Source organism: Felis catus, chromosome A2 (assembly GCF_018350175.1).
Source record: "Felis catus isolate Fca126 chromosome A2, F.catus_Fca126_mat1.0, whole genome shotgun sequence".
Taxonomy (NCBI): domain Eukaryota; kingdom Metazoa; phylum Chordata; class Mammalia; order Carnivora; family Felidae; genus Felis; species Felis catus.
The window spans coordinates 11,062,001-11,078,150 of record NC_058369.1 but is presented as its reverse complement, the minus strand read 5'-3'; the positions used below and the strand labels follow the sequence as shown (position 1 = coordinate 11,078,150).

Below are 16,150 nucleotides of genomic sequence, written 5' to 3'. Positions count from 1 at the left end.
TTCTTAATTCCTTATATTTTTTACCTCTTTTGGTTAGGTTTATTCCTAGGTATTATATGGCTTTGGTGTAATTGCAAATGGGATCTATTCCTTGATTTCTCTTTCTGTTGTTTCATTATTGGTGTATAGAGATGTAACAGATGGGTGCCTGGCTGGCTCTGTCAGTTAAGCATCCAACTTCAGCTCAGGTCATGATCTTGCAGTTCACGAGTTTGAGCCCCACATTGGGCTCTGTGCTGACAGCTCAGAGCCTGGATCCTGCTTTGGATTCTCTGTCTCCCTTTCTCTCTACCCTTCCCCTGCTCATGCTCTTTCTCTCTCTCAGAAAAAAAAATTAAAAAAAGAAATGCAACCGACTGCTGTACATTGATTTAGTATCCTGCAATTTTGCTGAATTCGTGTGTTAGTTTGAGCAGCTTTTTGGTGGAGTCTTTTGGGCTTTCCACTTAGAGTATCATGTTGTCTACAAAGAGTGACAATTTGACTTCTCCTTGTTGATATGGATGCCTTTTATTTCTTTGTTTTGTCTGACTGCTGAGGCTAAGACTTCCAACACTATGTTGAATAACAGTAGTGAGAGTGGACATCCTTGTCGTATTCCTGACTTTAGGGGGAAAGGTTTCTGTTTTTGAGGATATTAACGGTGGGTCTTTCATATATGGCCCTTATGATCTTGAGGTATGATCCTTCTATCCCCACTTTCTTGAGGGTTTTTATCAAGAAAGGATCCTGTATTTTGTCAAATTCATTTTCAGCACCTATTAAGAAGATCATGTGGTTCTTATCCTTTCTTTTATTGATGTGATGTATCACATTGGTTGATTTGTGGATATTGAACCAGCCCTGCATCTGAGGAATAAATCCCACTTGATCATGGTGAACAATTCTTTTAATGTATTTTTGGACATGGCTGGCTAGTATCTTGTTGAGAATTTGCATCCATATTCATCAGAGAAATTGGTCTGTAGTTCTTTTTTAGTGGGGTCTTTGTCTGGTTTTGGAATCAAGGTAATACTGGGCTTGCAGAATGAGGTTGGAAGTTTTCCTCCCATTTCTGTTTTTTTTGGAATAGCTTCACAAGAATAGGCATTAACTTTTCTTTAAATATTTGGTAGCATTCCACTGGAAAGCCATCCAGCTCTGGAGTTTGGTTTGTTGGGAGATTTTTCATTAGTGATTCAATTTCTTCATACTGATTATGGGTTTATTGACGTTTTATATTTCTTCCTGTTTCAGTATTGGTAGTTTATATGTTTCTAGGAACTTGTCTATTTCTTCCAGATTGTCCAATTTGTTGCCATATATTTGCTTATCATATTCTCTTATTATTGTTTGTATTTCTGCAGTGTTGGTTTTGATCTCCCCTCTTTCATTTTTTATTTTATTTATTTGGGTCCTTTTCTTTTTCTTTTTGATCCATCTGGTTAGTGGTGTATCAATTTTGTTAATTTGTTCAAAGAACCATCTCCTGGTTTCATTGATCTGTTCTATTGTGTTTTTTTTTTGTTTTGATTTTGATATCATTGATTTCTACTGTATATTATTTCCTTTTTTCCTGCTGGTTTTGGGCTTTTTTTGCTGTTCCTTTTCCAGCTCTTTTAGGTATAAGTTTAGGTTGTGTGCTTGAAACTTTTCTTCCTTCTTTAGGAAGTCATGGATTGCTATATAGTTTCCTCTTATGTTTGCCTTTGTTCCATCTCAGAGGTTTTGACCTGTTGTGTTTCATTTTCATTGAGTTCCATGTACTTTTTTATTTCCTCTTTAATTTCTTGGTTGACCCATTCATTCTTTTTAGGATGTTCTTTCATCTCAGCGTTTTCATGGTCTTTACAATTTTTTTCTTGTGTTTGATTTCAAGCTTCATAGTGTTGTGGTCTGAAAACATGCAAGGTATGATCTTGATCTTTCTGTACTTGTTGAGGGCTGTTCTGTGACCAAGGATGTGATCTATTCTTGAGAATGTTCCATGTGCACTTGAGAAGACTGTCTGTGTATTCTGCTGCTTTAGGATGAAATGTTCTGAATAGATATGTTAAGTCCATCTGATTCGGTGTCATTCAAAGCCATTGTTTCCTTGTTGATTTTTCTGCTTATATAATATATCCATTGATCTAAATGAGTTGTTGAAATCCCCTACTATTATGGTATTCTTATCAATGAGTTTCTTTCTGTTTGTGATTAATTGATTTATATATGTGGTTTCTTCCACTTTGGGGGCATAAATATTTACAATTGTTGTATCTTCTTGGTGGATACAGTCCTGAATTATGATATTCATCATCTCTTGTTACAGCCTTTACTTTAAAATCTAGTTTGTATGACACGAGTATGACTACTCCAGCTTTCTTTTGATGACCATTAGCATGATAGATGGTTCTCCATCTCCTTACTTTCAATCTGCAGGTGTATTTGGGTCTAAAACAAGTCTTTTGTAAGCAGCATATATGGGTCTTGGTTTCTTATTCATTCTGGTACCCAGTGTCTTTTGATTGGAGCATTTAGTCCATTGACATTTAGAGTGAGTACTGAAAGATGTGATTTTAGTGCCATTCTCTTGCCTGTAGAGTTGGTGTTTTTCTAGTGAGGTTTTCTGGTCTTTTCTAGACTTTGTTGCTTTTAATCCTTTTGTTTTCTTTTGTCTTTTATTCACTCAAGAGTTCCCTTTAAAATTTCCTGCAGTGCTGTTTTAGTGGCCATGAACTCCGTTAGTTTTTGTTTTTCTGGGAAAGTTTTTATCTCTCCTATTTTGAATGGTTGCCTGACTGGATAAATAATTTTTTGGCTGCATAATTTTCTGATTCAGCATATTGCATATTTACTGCCTCCTTTCTGAACTGCTATGTCTATGTGGATAGGTCTACTGTGAACCTGATCTGTCTTCCCTTATAGGTTAAGGATTTTTTTTTTTACCTTGATGCTTTCATGATTCTTTCCATGTCTATGTATTTTTTGAATTTGACTATGATATGCCTTGTTGATGTTCAGTTTTTGTGGAATCTAATGGGAGTTCACTGTGCTTCTTGGATTTTAATGTCTGTGTTCTCCCCCAGATTAGGGAAGTTTTCCATTATAATTTACTCACATAAATCTTCTGCTCCCTTTTCTCTCTCTTCATCTTTTGGGACTCCTATGATTCAGATGGTATTCCTTTGCAATAAGTCACTGAGTTCTCTAAGTCTTGAATCATGAACTTTTGCCTTTGTTTCCCTCCTTTTTTTCTGATTCATTATTCTCCATAATTTTATCTTCTATATCACTCATTCAGTGTTCTGCTTCATCCATCCTTTTCATCATGGCATCCGTTTGAAATTGCATCTTGATTATAGCATTTTAATTTCATCCTGTCTGGATTTTATTCTTGTATCTCCACAGAAACTGATTCTATGGTTATTTCAACTGCAGCTAGCATTCTTATTATCATGGTTCTAAATTCTAGTTTTAACCTCTTGCTTATATCTGTATTGATCAAGCACCTTGCTGTCATTTCTTCCTGTTCTTTTTTTGGGGTGAATTCCTTCATTTTGTTGTTTTGGAGGGAGAAAAATATTAATAAAATTAAAAAAGTTAAAAACAGAACAAAAAATCATAAAGGAAGGTAGTTAAGTGTGTTTTGGTCTGTTTGTTGAAACTAGCTTGATTGAATAGAGAAAAAAGGGAAGGAAAAAAGTAAGAAAAGAATGGAAACTAAAGAAATTTATATAAAAATAGTTAAATAAAGAAAATGAAATAGAGTAAAAAGTTAAAAAAATAAGTAAGAAAGATAAATTTTTCTCTTTCTGTATCCATGAAAGAAAGAGAAAATAATTTAAACAACAGAAGCAAAGGAAATGAACCAAAAAATGAACCAGCAAACAGAATGAAACTCACGTGAAGTTATGTCCAATTTCCCCTAGAAGTGAAACTAAGGAGCCCTCTACAGTCTATACTCTAAGCAGTGGAGTGACTTGTTCTGGTCTTCTATGGGATGTGCTTGGAGGGCACCATTTGGTGGGGCTTGGTGTAATGGCTTCTATCTCCAGTAGGCAGTGTTGCTTAGCTTACTGGAGTGGATCCATGTGCCTGCACAGGGGAGGTGGAAATGGGTTCACCCAGCTCCCTACCAACTTTATGCTCTCATTAACCTGGGATCGAGCACCCCTCCTTTGTCTCAGGTCTCCATCCACTCCCCACCTCTGCGCTGTCTGTGTCCAACCTGTCCGCCTGCTGGGCAACACCTTCCTCTAGAGTTTTATCTCAGAGGTGGTTGTGTTTCACATCCCCACACCTCAGAAACCCCTGAAGCTTGGACCCGGGTGAAATCTCTGAGGGAGGATCTTGCTGACAAATGGGTGGGTGTTAGCTTGCCCCAGAAAATGTTCATTTGATTGCACAGCAGCAGAGGTTCAGAGATGATGGTAAATCACAACACACAGCCAGTGCCAGGTTTCACTGCACTCTGGCATCTTTGTCCTAATACCGGCAAACGCGGCTGCTCCCCATGGTCCGCTGGGACTTTTGCCTGTGGGGAGGCCATATGGCCTCTACTGAATGGCCCCCCAGCAGGGGAACTTCTCCCCATGTGTCACACAGACCCTTCAGACCCTGCTCCTTGCTCCTGGGGATTCAACCTATTTCCTTACCAGAGCACTGCCAGGAACTGAGCTCCCAAACTTCAGACTCTGTGCTCCATTGTTTATAGAATCTGGTGGTATTGAAACCCTTTCCTTTCTCCCTGCCAGTGGTTTTGGGGAACAGATTTCTTGTTCAGTCCCCTGCGAGTGTTTTCATTCTTGCTCTCCAGCTACTTTCAGGGGAGTGCTTTTCCTGCATTCTCCTCCTTTCTCTCTCTGTCCCCTCTCTGCAAAAACAGCTCTCTCCCTCCTGTGGCTTTTCTCTCCCCCAGTTCACCTTTCTGCACCAGGTACCTGCCAAATTCTGTGGCACAAGTTATGCAGAACATTATGTTAATCTTCAGATCGATTTCCTGTGTTCGAAACGGTTTGGTGCTGATCTAGCTGCGTTTCAGGGACAAGACAAGCTCAGGATCTCCATGCTGCTCTGCCATTTTGATCCCTTCCAGTCTCCAAATCAATTTAAAAATTCCTTCCTACTTACTGTGGATTTTTAATGTCATCTGCCCTTATGCAAGGGAAGCTGATGAGAGAATTGAGAGGCTTAAACTTGGTTTCCTCATATAATTCTACTGACAATGTTTGTATGAGATTCCTCCTGCCGCTGTAAAACATCGCTACGCTAGCTGCTTAAAACAAACACATACACACTCTTACTTACAGTTCTGGAGTCAGAAGGTTGGAAGGAGTCTCGTCGGGGTAATGGCAAGATGTCCGCAGGGTTGAGTTCCTTCTAGAGGCTCTGGGGAGAATCTTGTTTCCTTTCCATTTGCAGTCTCTGTCGCTGGTCACCTGCAGTTCTTGGTTCATGGCTCTTCCTCCACTTTCAGAGCCAACACGGTAGCATTTTCAAAGTCTCTGTGACACCAACTCTTTTGTCTCCTTCCTCAACATTTGGGAGACCATCGTGATAACCTTAGCCCCACCTGGACAATCACAGCCAATCCTTTTATCTGAATGGCAGCTGATTAGCAGCCCTGTTCAATCTGCCATCTTAATCCTTCTTTGCTATAAAAATAACATGTTAAAGTACTGGGGATTATGATGTGGAGATATTTGGGAGGGCCTTCATCTGCCAACTACACAGTATTTTTCATAACGATATTATTTTGGTCACTTGTGAAAGCAGTTAACGTAGAATTTGCACAACCCGAAGAATGAGCAAAAACACTGCTCCTTCAAAATTACCTGCAATGACAATATCCGGTGCAGAAGACTTAAAACTACCTACGCCTATCCCTAACACAAGATCACCTCCTTGCTAATCAAAGGGTGGTCCGCAGACCTTGACCCACACATTAGCATCACCCAGGAGCTTGCTAGAAATGCAGAATCTCTGGGCCACCCAGGATGTGTGATCAGATTCTGCATTTGGAGGGGGATCTGTGTGGATTCACAGGCACATTGAAGCTGGAGAAATGCTGGTCTGGATGGGTTTCTCACCTTTTGTGGTTGACATTTGTGGCAGGATAATATTTTTGGGCGCTTTCCTGGGGTTGTGTGTGTTTAGCAACATCCCTTCAGACATTGCCAGACATCCTCAGGGAAAATTCATTTCTGGCTGGGAACCACTGCCCCAGTTGGAGAACTAGAAACATACGGACAGAATCGAACTCAAAGCAACCACATACTCAGATATTAATTTAGACAGATGACTAGACACCGCCATGCACAATTTCTATAATGTAGAATGGAGTTCTTAAATGTGCTTCCTTGGGGATAAAATGTTTGCAAAAATTAAATGAAACAATCCCTATGAAAAGTTAAGCCCACACTGTAGTACATTAAAAAGATGTAAATATATCTGTTATCATTAACATCATTTTATAAGAAGGGACCAAATGCCAGCTTTTAACTTTTGATAAAGTAAAAAATTTGTAATCGTGACGGCCAAAATGTCTTGAAGCCAATGTGTACAATGCCCAAGGTTTATTATCAGAAGAACCCAGTTCTCTCCCTTATTAAAAAGAATAGACATTGTGTCACCTGGGTGGTTTAGTCGGTTGAGCATCTGACTCCTGACTTTGGCTTAGGTCATGATCTCATGGTTCATGAGATCGAGCTCCTTGTTGGGCTCTGCATTCAGAATGGAGCTTGCTTGGTATTCTCTCTCTCCCCCTCTCATTTCCCCTCTCCAGCATGCGCTCTCTCTCTCTCTCTCTCTCTCTCTCTCTCAAAAAAAGTTGTTAGACACTGGAAACAACAGAGTTGGGTCCCAAGATAAGTTAATGATTTGATAACACACCCAGTCCAGGAGGTTCCTCTGTCTTAGACTTGGAGAAAAGTGTAACTCAGAGTTGAGATAACATAGTGGAAGATTTACACAGCAGGAGGGGGCAGGTTATGGGAAAATGAGTGAAATATTCTTTATGTATTCACTTGATCTTTAACTGGGATTACCAGGAAAAAAAATCCTTTATGTCCAGAGCAGTTTTCCACTTGGGAATCATGTGCTTAGCGGTTGGAGTCACAAGAGGGAAATGTGCCTAATGAGTAAATATAGGGAGCTGTAAATACCTTCTGGTTCCTGTCTGTCAGCCTGTGCGACCTTCGACAGGAAGGGGCATGATTTTTGTCTGTTTGCTCTGAGTCCTAATTCTGGCTGGGGACTGATGCGTCACTGCCTCCCCGCTGCCTCGGCTGAGGACAGTACTTTAGACCCTATCATCTTCATCCAGGGAGGAATTCAGACTTCCACAAGGAGACCTTCCTATCAAATACCCCAGCCTGGTGAGTTGAACACCCCAGTGCCCCATGGATGAGAGGGTCAGAGAGAACGGAAGCCGAGAACATTAACCCGTCATCACCTGAGAACCAATTCAACTTATCCCAGAGCAAGTGATCACTGTGTTTATTTGCTTACCTAATTAGGGTATTTATTCAATGGTATTCAGTAGTATTTATGTCACTCTCACAGAGTGAATGCTACTGACACTTTAATGGTCTTTTATATTCTTTATGATTAAATTGCTATTATAGCAATGCTAGAAAAATATGTTAAGGTTGTCAAATTCTAATCAGGTGTGATTATGTTCCCTGGGGTACACTCATCAAGGTCTGCAGACAGCTTTGCCTGTCACACTGGAGAGGGGTGCACGGAGGTCAGGGATGCTCTGAACACCTTACAGTGCACAGGATGCTCCCCACCACAGGGCAGGCTCTGGGCAGGATGCCCATAGTGCAGAGACTGGGAAACCCTGAGTTAAAGAATATCAATTATTATAACACAGCTCCCTTCGGGTTCTTCTTTAGTCTTGTAATACTTGCTTTCCTGCCAGCAAATTCAGAGAAACCCTTTGGCTACCAGCTTAACAGTTTTAACCAAACACAACGTAACAGCTCTGTAAATGTTTCCCCCTAGGCTTCTGGGTGAAAAAGACATTTCCCAGGGCCTAATATCTTCCCAGGGGAATTCTACCCAACATTTAAAGAAGAGTTAATACCTATTCTTTTGAAGCAGTTCCAAAAATAGAAATGGAAGGAAAACTTCCAAAGTTATTCTATGAAGCCAGCATTACCTTGATCCCCAAACCAAACAGGAACCCCACTAAAAATGAGAATTACAGACCAGTCTCCCTTATGAACATGGCAAAAATGTTCAACAAGATACTAACAAACCAAATCCAACAATTCATTAAAAGAATTATTCACCACGATTACTTGGGATTTATTTCTGGGCCGCAAGCGTGGTTCAATACCCACAAACAAACCAATGTAATACATCACATTAATGAAAGAAAGGATAAGAACCACATGATCCTCTCAGTAGATGCAGAAAAAACATTTGACAAAATACAGCATCCCTTCTTGATAAAAACCCACAAGAAAGCAGGGATAGAAGGAACATATTTCAAGATTATAAAGGCCATACACAAAAGACCCACAGAATATCATCCTCAGTGGGGAAAAACTGAGAATTCCCCCCTAAGGTCAGGAACGTGACAGGGATGTCCACTCACCACTGTTATTCAACATAGTGTTGGAAGTCCCGGCCTCAGCAATCAGATAACACAAAGAAATAAAAGGCATCAAAACTGGCAAGGATGAAGTCAAACTTTTACTCTTCGCAGATGACATGGAAAACCTGAAAGCCTCCCCTAACCCAGAAAACTGCTAGAACTGATGCATGAATTCAGCAAAGTTGCAAGATACAAAATCAATGTGCAGAAATTGGTTTCAGTTCTTTATGCTAATATTGAAGCAGCAGAAAGACAAATCAAGGAATCAATCCCATTACAATTGCACCAAAAAATATAAATAAATAAAATATATAGGAATAAACTAACCAAAGAGGTAAAAAATCTGTATGCTGAAACTTTAGAAAGTTTATGAAAGAAATCAAAGAAGACACAAAGAAATAGAAAAACCATTCCATGTTCATGGATTGGAAAAGAAATATTGTTAAAATGCCGATACTACCCAAAGCAATCTACACATTCAATGCAATCCCTATCAAAATAACACCAGCATTTGGGGCACCTGGATGGCTCAGTCAGTTAAGCGTCTGACTTCGGCTCAGGTCATGATTTCACAGCTTGTAGGTTTGAGCCCCACGTTGGTCTCTGTGCTGACAGCTCAGAGCCTGGAGCCTGTTTCAGATTCTGTGTCTCCCTCTCTCTGTGACCTTCCCCCACTCACACTCTGTCTCTCTCTCTCTCTAAAAATAAACACTAAAAAAATTTCAAAAAAAATTCAAAATAACACCAGAATTCTTCACAGAGCTAGAACAAACACTTTAAAAATATGTATGAAACCAGAAAAGACCCAAATAGACAAAGCAATCTTGAAAAAGAAAAACGAAGCAGGAGGCATCACAATTCTGGACTTCAAGCTGTATGACAAAGCTGTAATAATGAAGACAGTATGGTCCTGGCACAAACACAGACACATAGATCAGTGGAACAGAATAGAGAACCCAGAAATGGACCCACAAATGTATGGCCAGCTAATCTTTGACAAAGCAGGAAAGAATATCCAATGGAAAAAAGAAAGTCTCTTCAGCAAATGGTGTTGGGAAAACTGGACAGTGGCATACAGAAGAATGAACCTGGACCATGTTCTTAACCACACACACACACACACACACACACACCCTCAAAATGGATGTCAGACCTAAATGTAAGACAGGAAACCATCAAAATCCCAGAGGAGAAAACAGATAGCAACCTCTTTGACCTTGGCCGCAGCAACTTCTTACTAGACCCTTTTCTGGAGAGGGAAGGGTAACAAAAGCAAAAATGAACTATTGGGACCTCATCAAGATAAAAAGCTTTTGCACAGTGAGGGAAACAATCAGGAAAACTAAATGGCAACTGACAGAATAGAGAAGATATTTATTTGCAAATGACATATTGGATAAAGGGTTAGTATCCAAAATCTACAGAAAACTTAACAAACTCAACACCCAATAAACAAATAATGCAGTGAAGGAGTGGACAAAAGACATGAGCAGATACTTTTCCAAAGAAGACATCCCAATGACTAACAGGCACATGAAAAGATGCTCAGCATCACTCATCATCAGGAAAACAGAAATCAAAATCACAACACGTTGCACTGCTGATGCAAATGCAACCTGGTGCAGCCACTCTGGAAAACGGCATGGAGATCGCTCAAAACATTAAAAATAGAGATACCCTCTGATCCAGAAATTGTGCAACTAGGTATTTATCCAAAGGATACAAAAATGCTGATTCAGAGGGCACATGTACCCCAATGTTTATAGCAGCACTATCAACAATAGCCAAATTTTAGAAAGAACCCAAATATCCATCAACTGATGAACGGATAAAGATTTATGTATACATACAGTGCACACACACACACACACACACACACACAGTGGAATATTACTCAGCAATCAAAAGGAATGAAATCTTGCCAGTTGCACAATATGGATGGACTAGAGTGTATTATGCTAAGTGAAATAAGTCAGAAAAGACAGATATCATATGATTTCACTTATATGTGGAATTTAAGATGAACAAAACATGAACATAGGGCAGGGGAAGGAAAAATAAGATAAAAAAGGACAGAGAGGCAAACTGTAAGAGATAAATAAAGAGAACAAACTGAGGGTTGCTAGAGAGGTGTTTGGGGCGGGATGGGCTAAATGGGTGATGGGCATTAAGGAGGGCACTTGTGGGGAGCAATGAGAGTTGTATGTAAGTGATGAATCAATGGGTTCTCTTCTTGAAACTAATACTGCACTGTGTGTTAACGAACTGAACTTAAATAAGTACATTTTTTAAAAGGAAAAATACTGTACTCTTTGGCTTTGTGATAGTTTAGCCAAAACAATTAGGAATTTCATATTTAGATCACAAGTTATTTAGATCATAAGAACTGTCATGTATTCCTTCATGATGAGTGTTTATTAATGATAAGAGACATATTTATATTTTATGCAGCATAGACTAGCTGAGCACACTAAAGGAATTCTATGATTTAATTTTTACAAAAGTACAATCTATGAAGTAGTACTTTCATGAGCTCCATATTGTAAAAATGGGGCTCACAGGATTTTCTTGCTCTGTTCAAAGGCATAAACCAAGTAGGGATGTAGTCTTAATTGGAATTATGTCAGGATGCTTCCTGTTCTGAAACTCTGGGAAGTGGTTCTCGACCAGAGTCGTTGCTCTGCGGATATTTGTCCATGTCTGAAGGGATTCTGCTGAATACCTTCATCCACAGGACAGCACCCAACAAAAAGAATTTTCTAGTTTCAAGGGTCAATGGTGAAAAGGTGAGAAAACCTGTTCCCCACTGAGGCTTCTCCAACCTCACTGTGCACACAATTCACCAGGGACTGTAGTTAAAATGCAAATTCTGATTTATCAGGGCTCCAGGGGCCCCAGCAACTCTGCTTCTCTAACAAGCTCCCTCATGGTGTTGATGCTACAGGTCTTGGTCTGTGGGGCACAGTCTGAGAGCAAAGTTGTGCTTCTGTGTTAGAAGAAATTTAAATTAGAATTAAAGTTGTTAAGATGTCAACACTACCGAAAAAATCTACAGATTGAATGTCATTATGGAAATAACAAATGGGGGGGCTGGGGAAAAATTTTTAAGCCCATCCTAAAATTAAATTTAAAACTTAAAATTTCAAAGCAGGAACACAGGATGCCATCCCATTTATTTATGTCTTCTTTAATTTCTTTCAGCAATATTTTATAGTTTTCATTTATAAGTGTTTTGCTTGTAACAGGTTAACCCATCATTCACCCCAGCAAATAAATGCCCTTAAACATTGCCACTGGTATTCCATACTTGACTGGGAGATGTACAACTTGAAAAGAAATGTAGTGCATACTAATACAAAGGACAATTTAAAATTTGCTTTATCATAATCGAGGTCATCTTTGACTTGAAGGCCATAGTAAGTCATTCTTTTTTTTAATATGAAATTTATTGTCAGATTGGTTTCCATACAACACCCAGTGCTCATCCCAACAGGTGCCCTCCTCAATACCCATCACCCACCCTCCACTCCCTCCCACCCCTCCGTCAACCCTCAGTTTATTCTCACTTTTTAAGACCCTCTGATGGTTTGCCTCCCTCCCTCTCTAACCTTTTTTTTTCTTTCCCTCCCCCATAGTCTTCTGTTAAGTTTCTCAGGATCCACATAAGAGTGAAAACATAAGGTATCTGTCTTTCTCTGTATGACTTATTTCACTTAGCATAACACTCTCCACTTCCATCCACGTTGCCACAAAAGGCCAGATTTCATTCTTTCTCATTGCCACGTAGTATTCCATTGTGTATATAAACCGTAATTTCTTTATCCATTCGTCAGTTGATGGACATTTAGGCTCTTTCCATCATTGGTCATTGTTTAAAGTGCTGCTATAAACATTGGGGTACAAGCATAGTAAGTCATTCTATTCATTCGAATTTCCTTTCCGTGTAGACTCCACTGGTAGACAAGTATTTGATAATCAGTTTGCCAGCGACTATGTAAGCAATGGTGACACAGCCATGAAGCCATACAGCCAGAAGAGAACAGGATCCTAATTAGGAGAATAAAACCAATGGCCTGTTATGAAACACACTAGTATGTTCATCAGGAAGAGCAGGTAGAGATACACAAAGGAATGGCAAACACAAAGTGAAAAACTGTGGTCTCAGATTTAGAATAGAATGGAATAGAATAGAATAGAATAGAATAGAATAGAATGGGATAGGATAAGATAGGATAGGATAGGAACAAATGGCTTACTTACCAAATTGAATTTTTCCATCAGAATGGTAACAAATGTCTATTCTCTTAGTAAAACTAAAGACATCTTGAAAGGGGTGATTTTTGTCATTTGGGAAGAAATTATTCTTAAGAAACCCAAGCAATTCAATGAGATAAATGGGAATTCCTAATTTTTCCATATCACAGGTTGGGAATCAATTTAGAAATAAAGAAAGAAAATGAAGGGAAAATTGTTGGATATCAGAGAGAGGGAAAAATTTAATAAATGACTGACTAAATTGTACTGAGTAGTTAAAAAAAAAATAAAACTTCCAGGAAATAAGGAAGCAAATTCTATGTACAGAATTTGCTTTAAAAATCACAACTTCTGAGTCTAAACCTCTTAGGCCAGCCGTCATGGGAAATTCTTCAGCCCAAGGCAATTAGCCCTTTTATAGCTGCCATTGCAGAGAATCTCCTCAGAGCGCCCTTTATGTCTCTGTTCCTCAGGCTGTAGATGAAGGGGTTCAGCATGGGCGTGACCACTGTGTACATCACCGAGGCTGTGGCACTTGAGTGTGAGCTCTGGGTAGCAGCAGAGCTGAGGTACACTCCCAGGCCAGTACAATAAAATAGAGAGACAACCGAGAGGTGAGATGCACAGGTAGAAAATGCCTTATACTTGCCCAGAGCTGATGAGATGCTACGTATGGAGGAAACTATCTTAGAATAAGAGTAAAGGACCCCAGCCAGGGGAGCACCACCCAGCAGCACAGTTGCAAAATACATCATCATGTCATTAAGAAAGGCGTCAGAACAGGCAAGTTGGATCATCTGATTGAGTTCACAGAAAAAGTGGGGGATTTCCACCTCTGTACAGAAGGACAGCCGCAACACCATTAAGGTTTGTAACAAGGAATACAGAACACTCATGATCCAGGACACCAGAACCAGCAGTCCACAGAGCCGGGGGTTCATGATGACCGTGTATTGCAGGGGGTGGCAGATGGCCACAAACCTGTCATAGGCCATCACAGCCAGGAGAAAGTCGTCCATCCCTGCAAAGGTTACGAAAAAGTTCATTTGTGTGATGCAGCCTGCATAGGTTATGACTTTGCTCTGGGTCTGGATGTTCCAGAGCATCTTCGGGACGGTGGTGGAGGTGAAGCAAATGTCTACAAAGGACAGGTTGGCCAGGAAGAAGTACATGGGGGTGTGGAGGCGGGAGTCAGAGCTGACGGCCAGGAGGATGAGCAGGTTCCCAAACACAGTGATCAGGTACATGGAGAGGAAAAGCCCAAATATGAGGGGCTGCAGTTCTGGTTCTTCTGAAAATCCCAGAAGAAAAAATTCTGAAATTTGTGTTTTGTTGCTCAATTCCATGTGGTGGAGGTGGCTTCTTGGAAAGAAAGAAATAACATGAGTACATTTCACACAAACCTTCATTAGTCAAAGAATTGAAATACTACTTTTATAGTTTGGAGTCCAGAAATTCATTTTAATATGTTGTATGTGGATACGGTCCCCTTCAGGAATGCACCCGGACATATCTGATATGCTCTGTGTTTTTTTCAATCAGCTTCTTTCCTAAGGGATCATATATTTTACAGTTTTACTAAGAAGTTCTTCAAGAATTTCAGGAATATACATTGAGTGCTGACCATGTGTCAGGCACTATCTAAGTGAAAGGAACAATCCAAATGACAGCCCTGCCTTAGTTTAAAGCTAGGTTCTCTTTTCTGCTTATTATGGATCTTTGATAAGAAATACAATTGCTGAGAAGTCTGTTTTGCTTGCTGTTTGCTACGAGCATTGTGAGGCCTTTCCTGAATGTAACCCGCCGTGTAGTAGAGTGGGTTGTAAACCTTCCTAAATGTAGTCTGATATGTAATGGAATGAGTGATTGTACATAAACTCACCGGCATTTCTCGCTTCTGTAAACCTGCTTGCTTAGCACATTCCTCACCTACCCTACCCCCTTCCCCCTTTTTCCTCCCGCCACAAGTAACGGACAAAGCCTTCCCGCCAAAGGACGGACAAAGGACGCCCAATCAGAGAACAACAAATGTCCTTACTTTAAAATCAACTAATCAGGCCCCTCATAATTTGAAACCTCCCCTGTGCTATTTGTCTCTGTCTATAAAAACCCTGTACCAACCCTGATCGTGGCCTCTTGCATCACCGGCGATGAGTGCGCAGAGGACCAGGTTCGAACCTGCAATAAACGACCCTTGCCGCTTGGCTTTGACTTACGACTCTGGTGGACTTTTGTGGGAGGTTTCGGAACTTCGGGCATTACATAAGGAATGAGCATAAGGTGTTAAAGAAAAAAAGTCCTACAATGATAGAGAAAAAATATAAGCAAATAAGAGAATTGTATAACTTTTTAGATGGTGAGGAGTGTTAGGAAGAAAAGAAAAACAGGCATAAAACAAAGCAAATAGGGCATTCTATTTTTGTGGGTATTAAAACAGGGTGCTGTCGAAAAAAACCACCAGACGCTGAATAGAAGCGAGGCAAGATTTTATTCATGGCCGGGCCAAACCTGATCTCCTGATCTTAAGGAGAAAAGTGCAGAGAATGGCCCTGAACAAAGGTAGCAGTGAGCTTATATGGATTTTAGCAAGTCATAATACGTCATGATTTAGTTAACCAATTACAATTTACAACATCTCATGGTAGCCAATTATATTGTGACACACAGACGTTAGTTTTGGTGGTAACCTATCAATTTAAAGTTTTTTGTCCTAAGGGGGTTTAAAATGACCAAAGTTAGATACCTTGTTGTAAGTTGCAATCGCTTATGAACTCCAGACAGCAAAAACAGGATCAAAACACTTTTATTACGGCTGGGCCAGACAGGGAAATACAACAGGTCCCGAAAGTCTGGCCCCGAACAAACTTTGGGGATGTCTTATAAGGGCTGTATCGACCAATCGGGTTGCACAAGGGTGGCAGTTTGAAAGGGCGGGCACCAATCACACAATGTTGTAGGTTTTTAAAATATAAGACGGGCACCAGTCACACAGTCCTGAAGAATTTCAAAATATAACTTGTTGACCTAGCTAGTTGAATGCTGAATCACGTTGTTTACAATATTAATCTTCTATCTAGTCCGAACAGGATGCGGTGCCCGAGAATGGGGAAGGGTGATTATGCCAAGCAGGTTTACAAAAGCTCAAACAAGCAGTTAAGAGGAAGTTTTATTTCTCAGTAACTCAGCAAATGTGGTTTTAAGCAGAACTAATATCTAGGGAACAGGAACAGCACTTCTAGGAAAGCCCAAAACAAACACAGGTTCAGCATCTCATATTCTGGGGTCCTTCTAAGCTTACATGGGTCATAGTTTACTCCCAGGCTACAG

The 16,150-nt window shown here is 40.1% G+C and overlaps 1 protein-coding gene across 1 annotated transcript; it reads right to left on the bottom strand.

The window, feature by feature from the left end:
* Positions 1-12,356: 12,356 nt before the first annotated feature.
* Positions 12,357-14,183, bottom strand: LOC101086209 (olfactory receptor-like protein OLF4). The gene has a single exon (XM_011290109.3). The coding sequence runs from the start codon at positions 14,167-14,169 to the stop codon at positions 13,216-13,218; it is 954 nt and encodes a 317-aa protein (XP_011288411.3). The 5' UTR covers positions 14,170-14,183; the 3' UTR covers positions 12,357-13,215.
* Between the last annotated feature and the right edge of the window lie 1,967 nt (positions 14,184-16,150).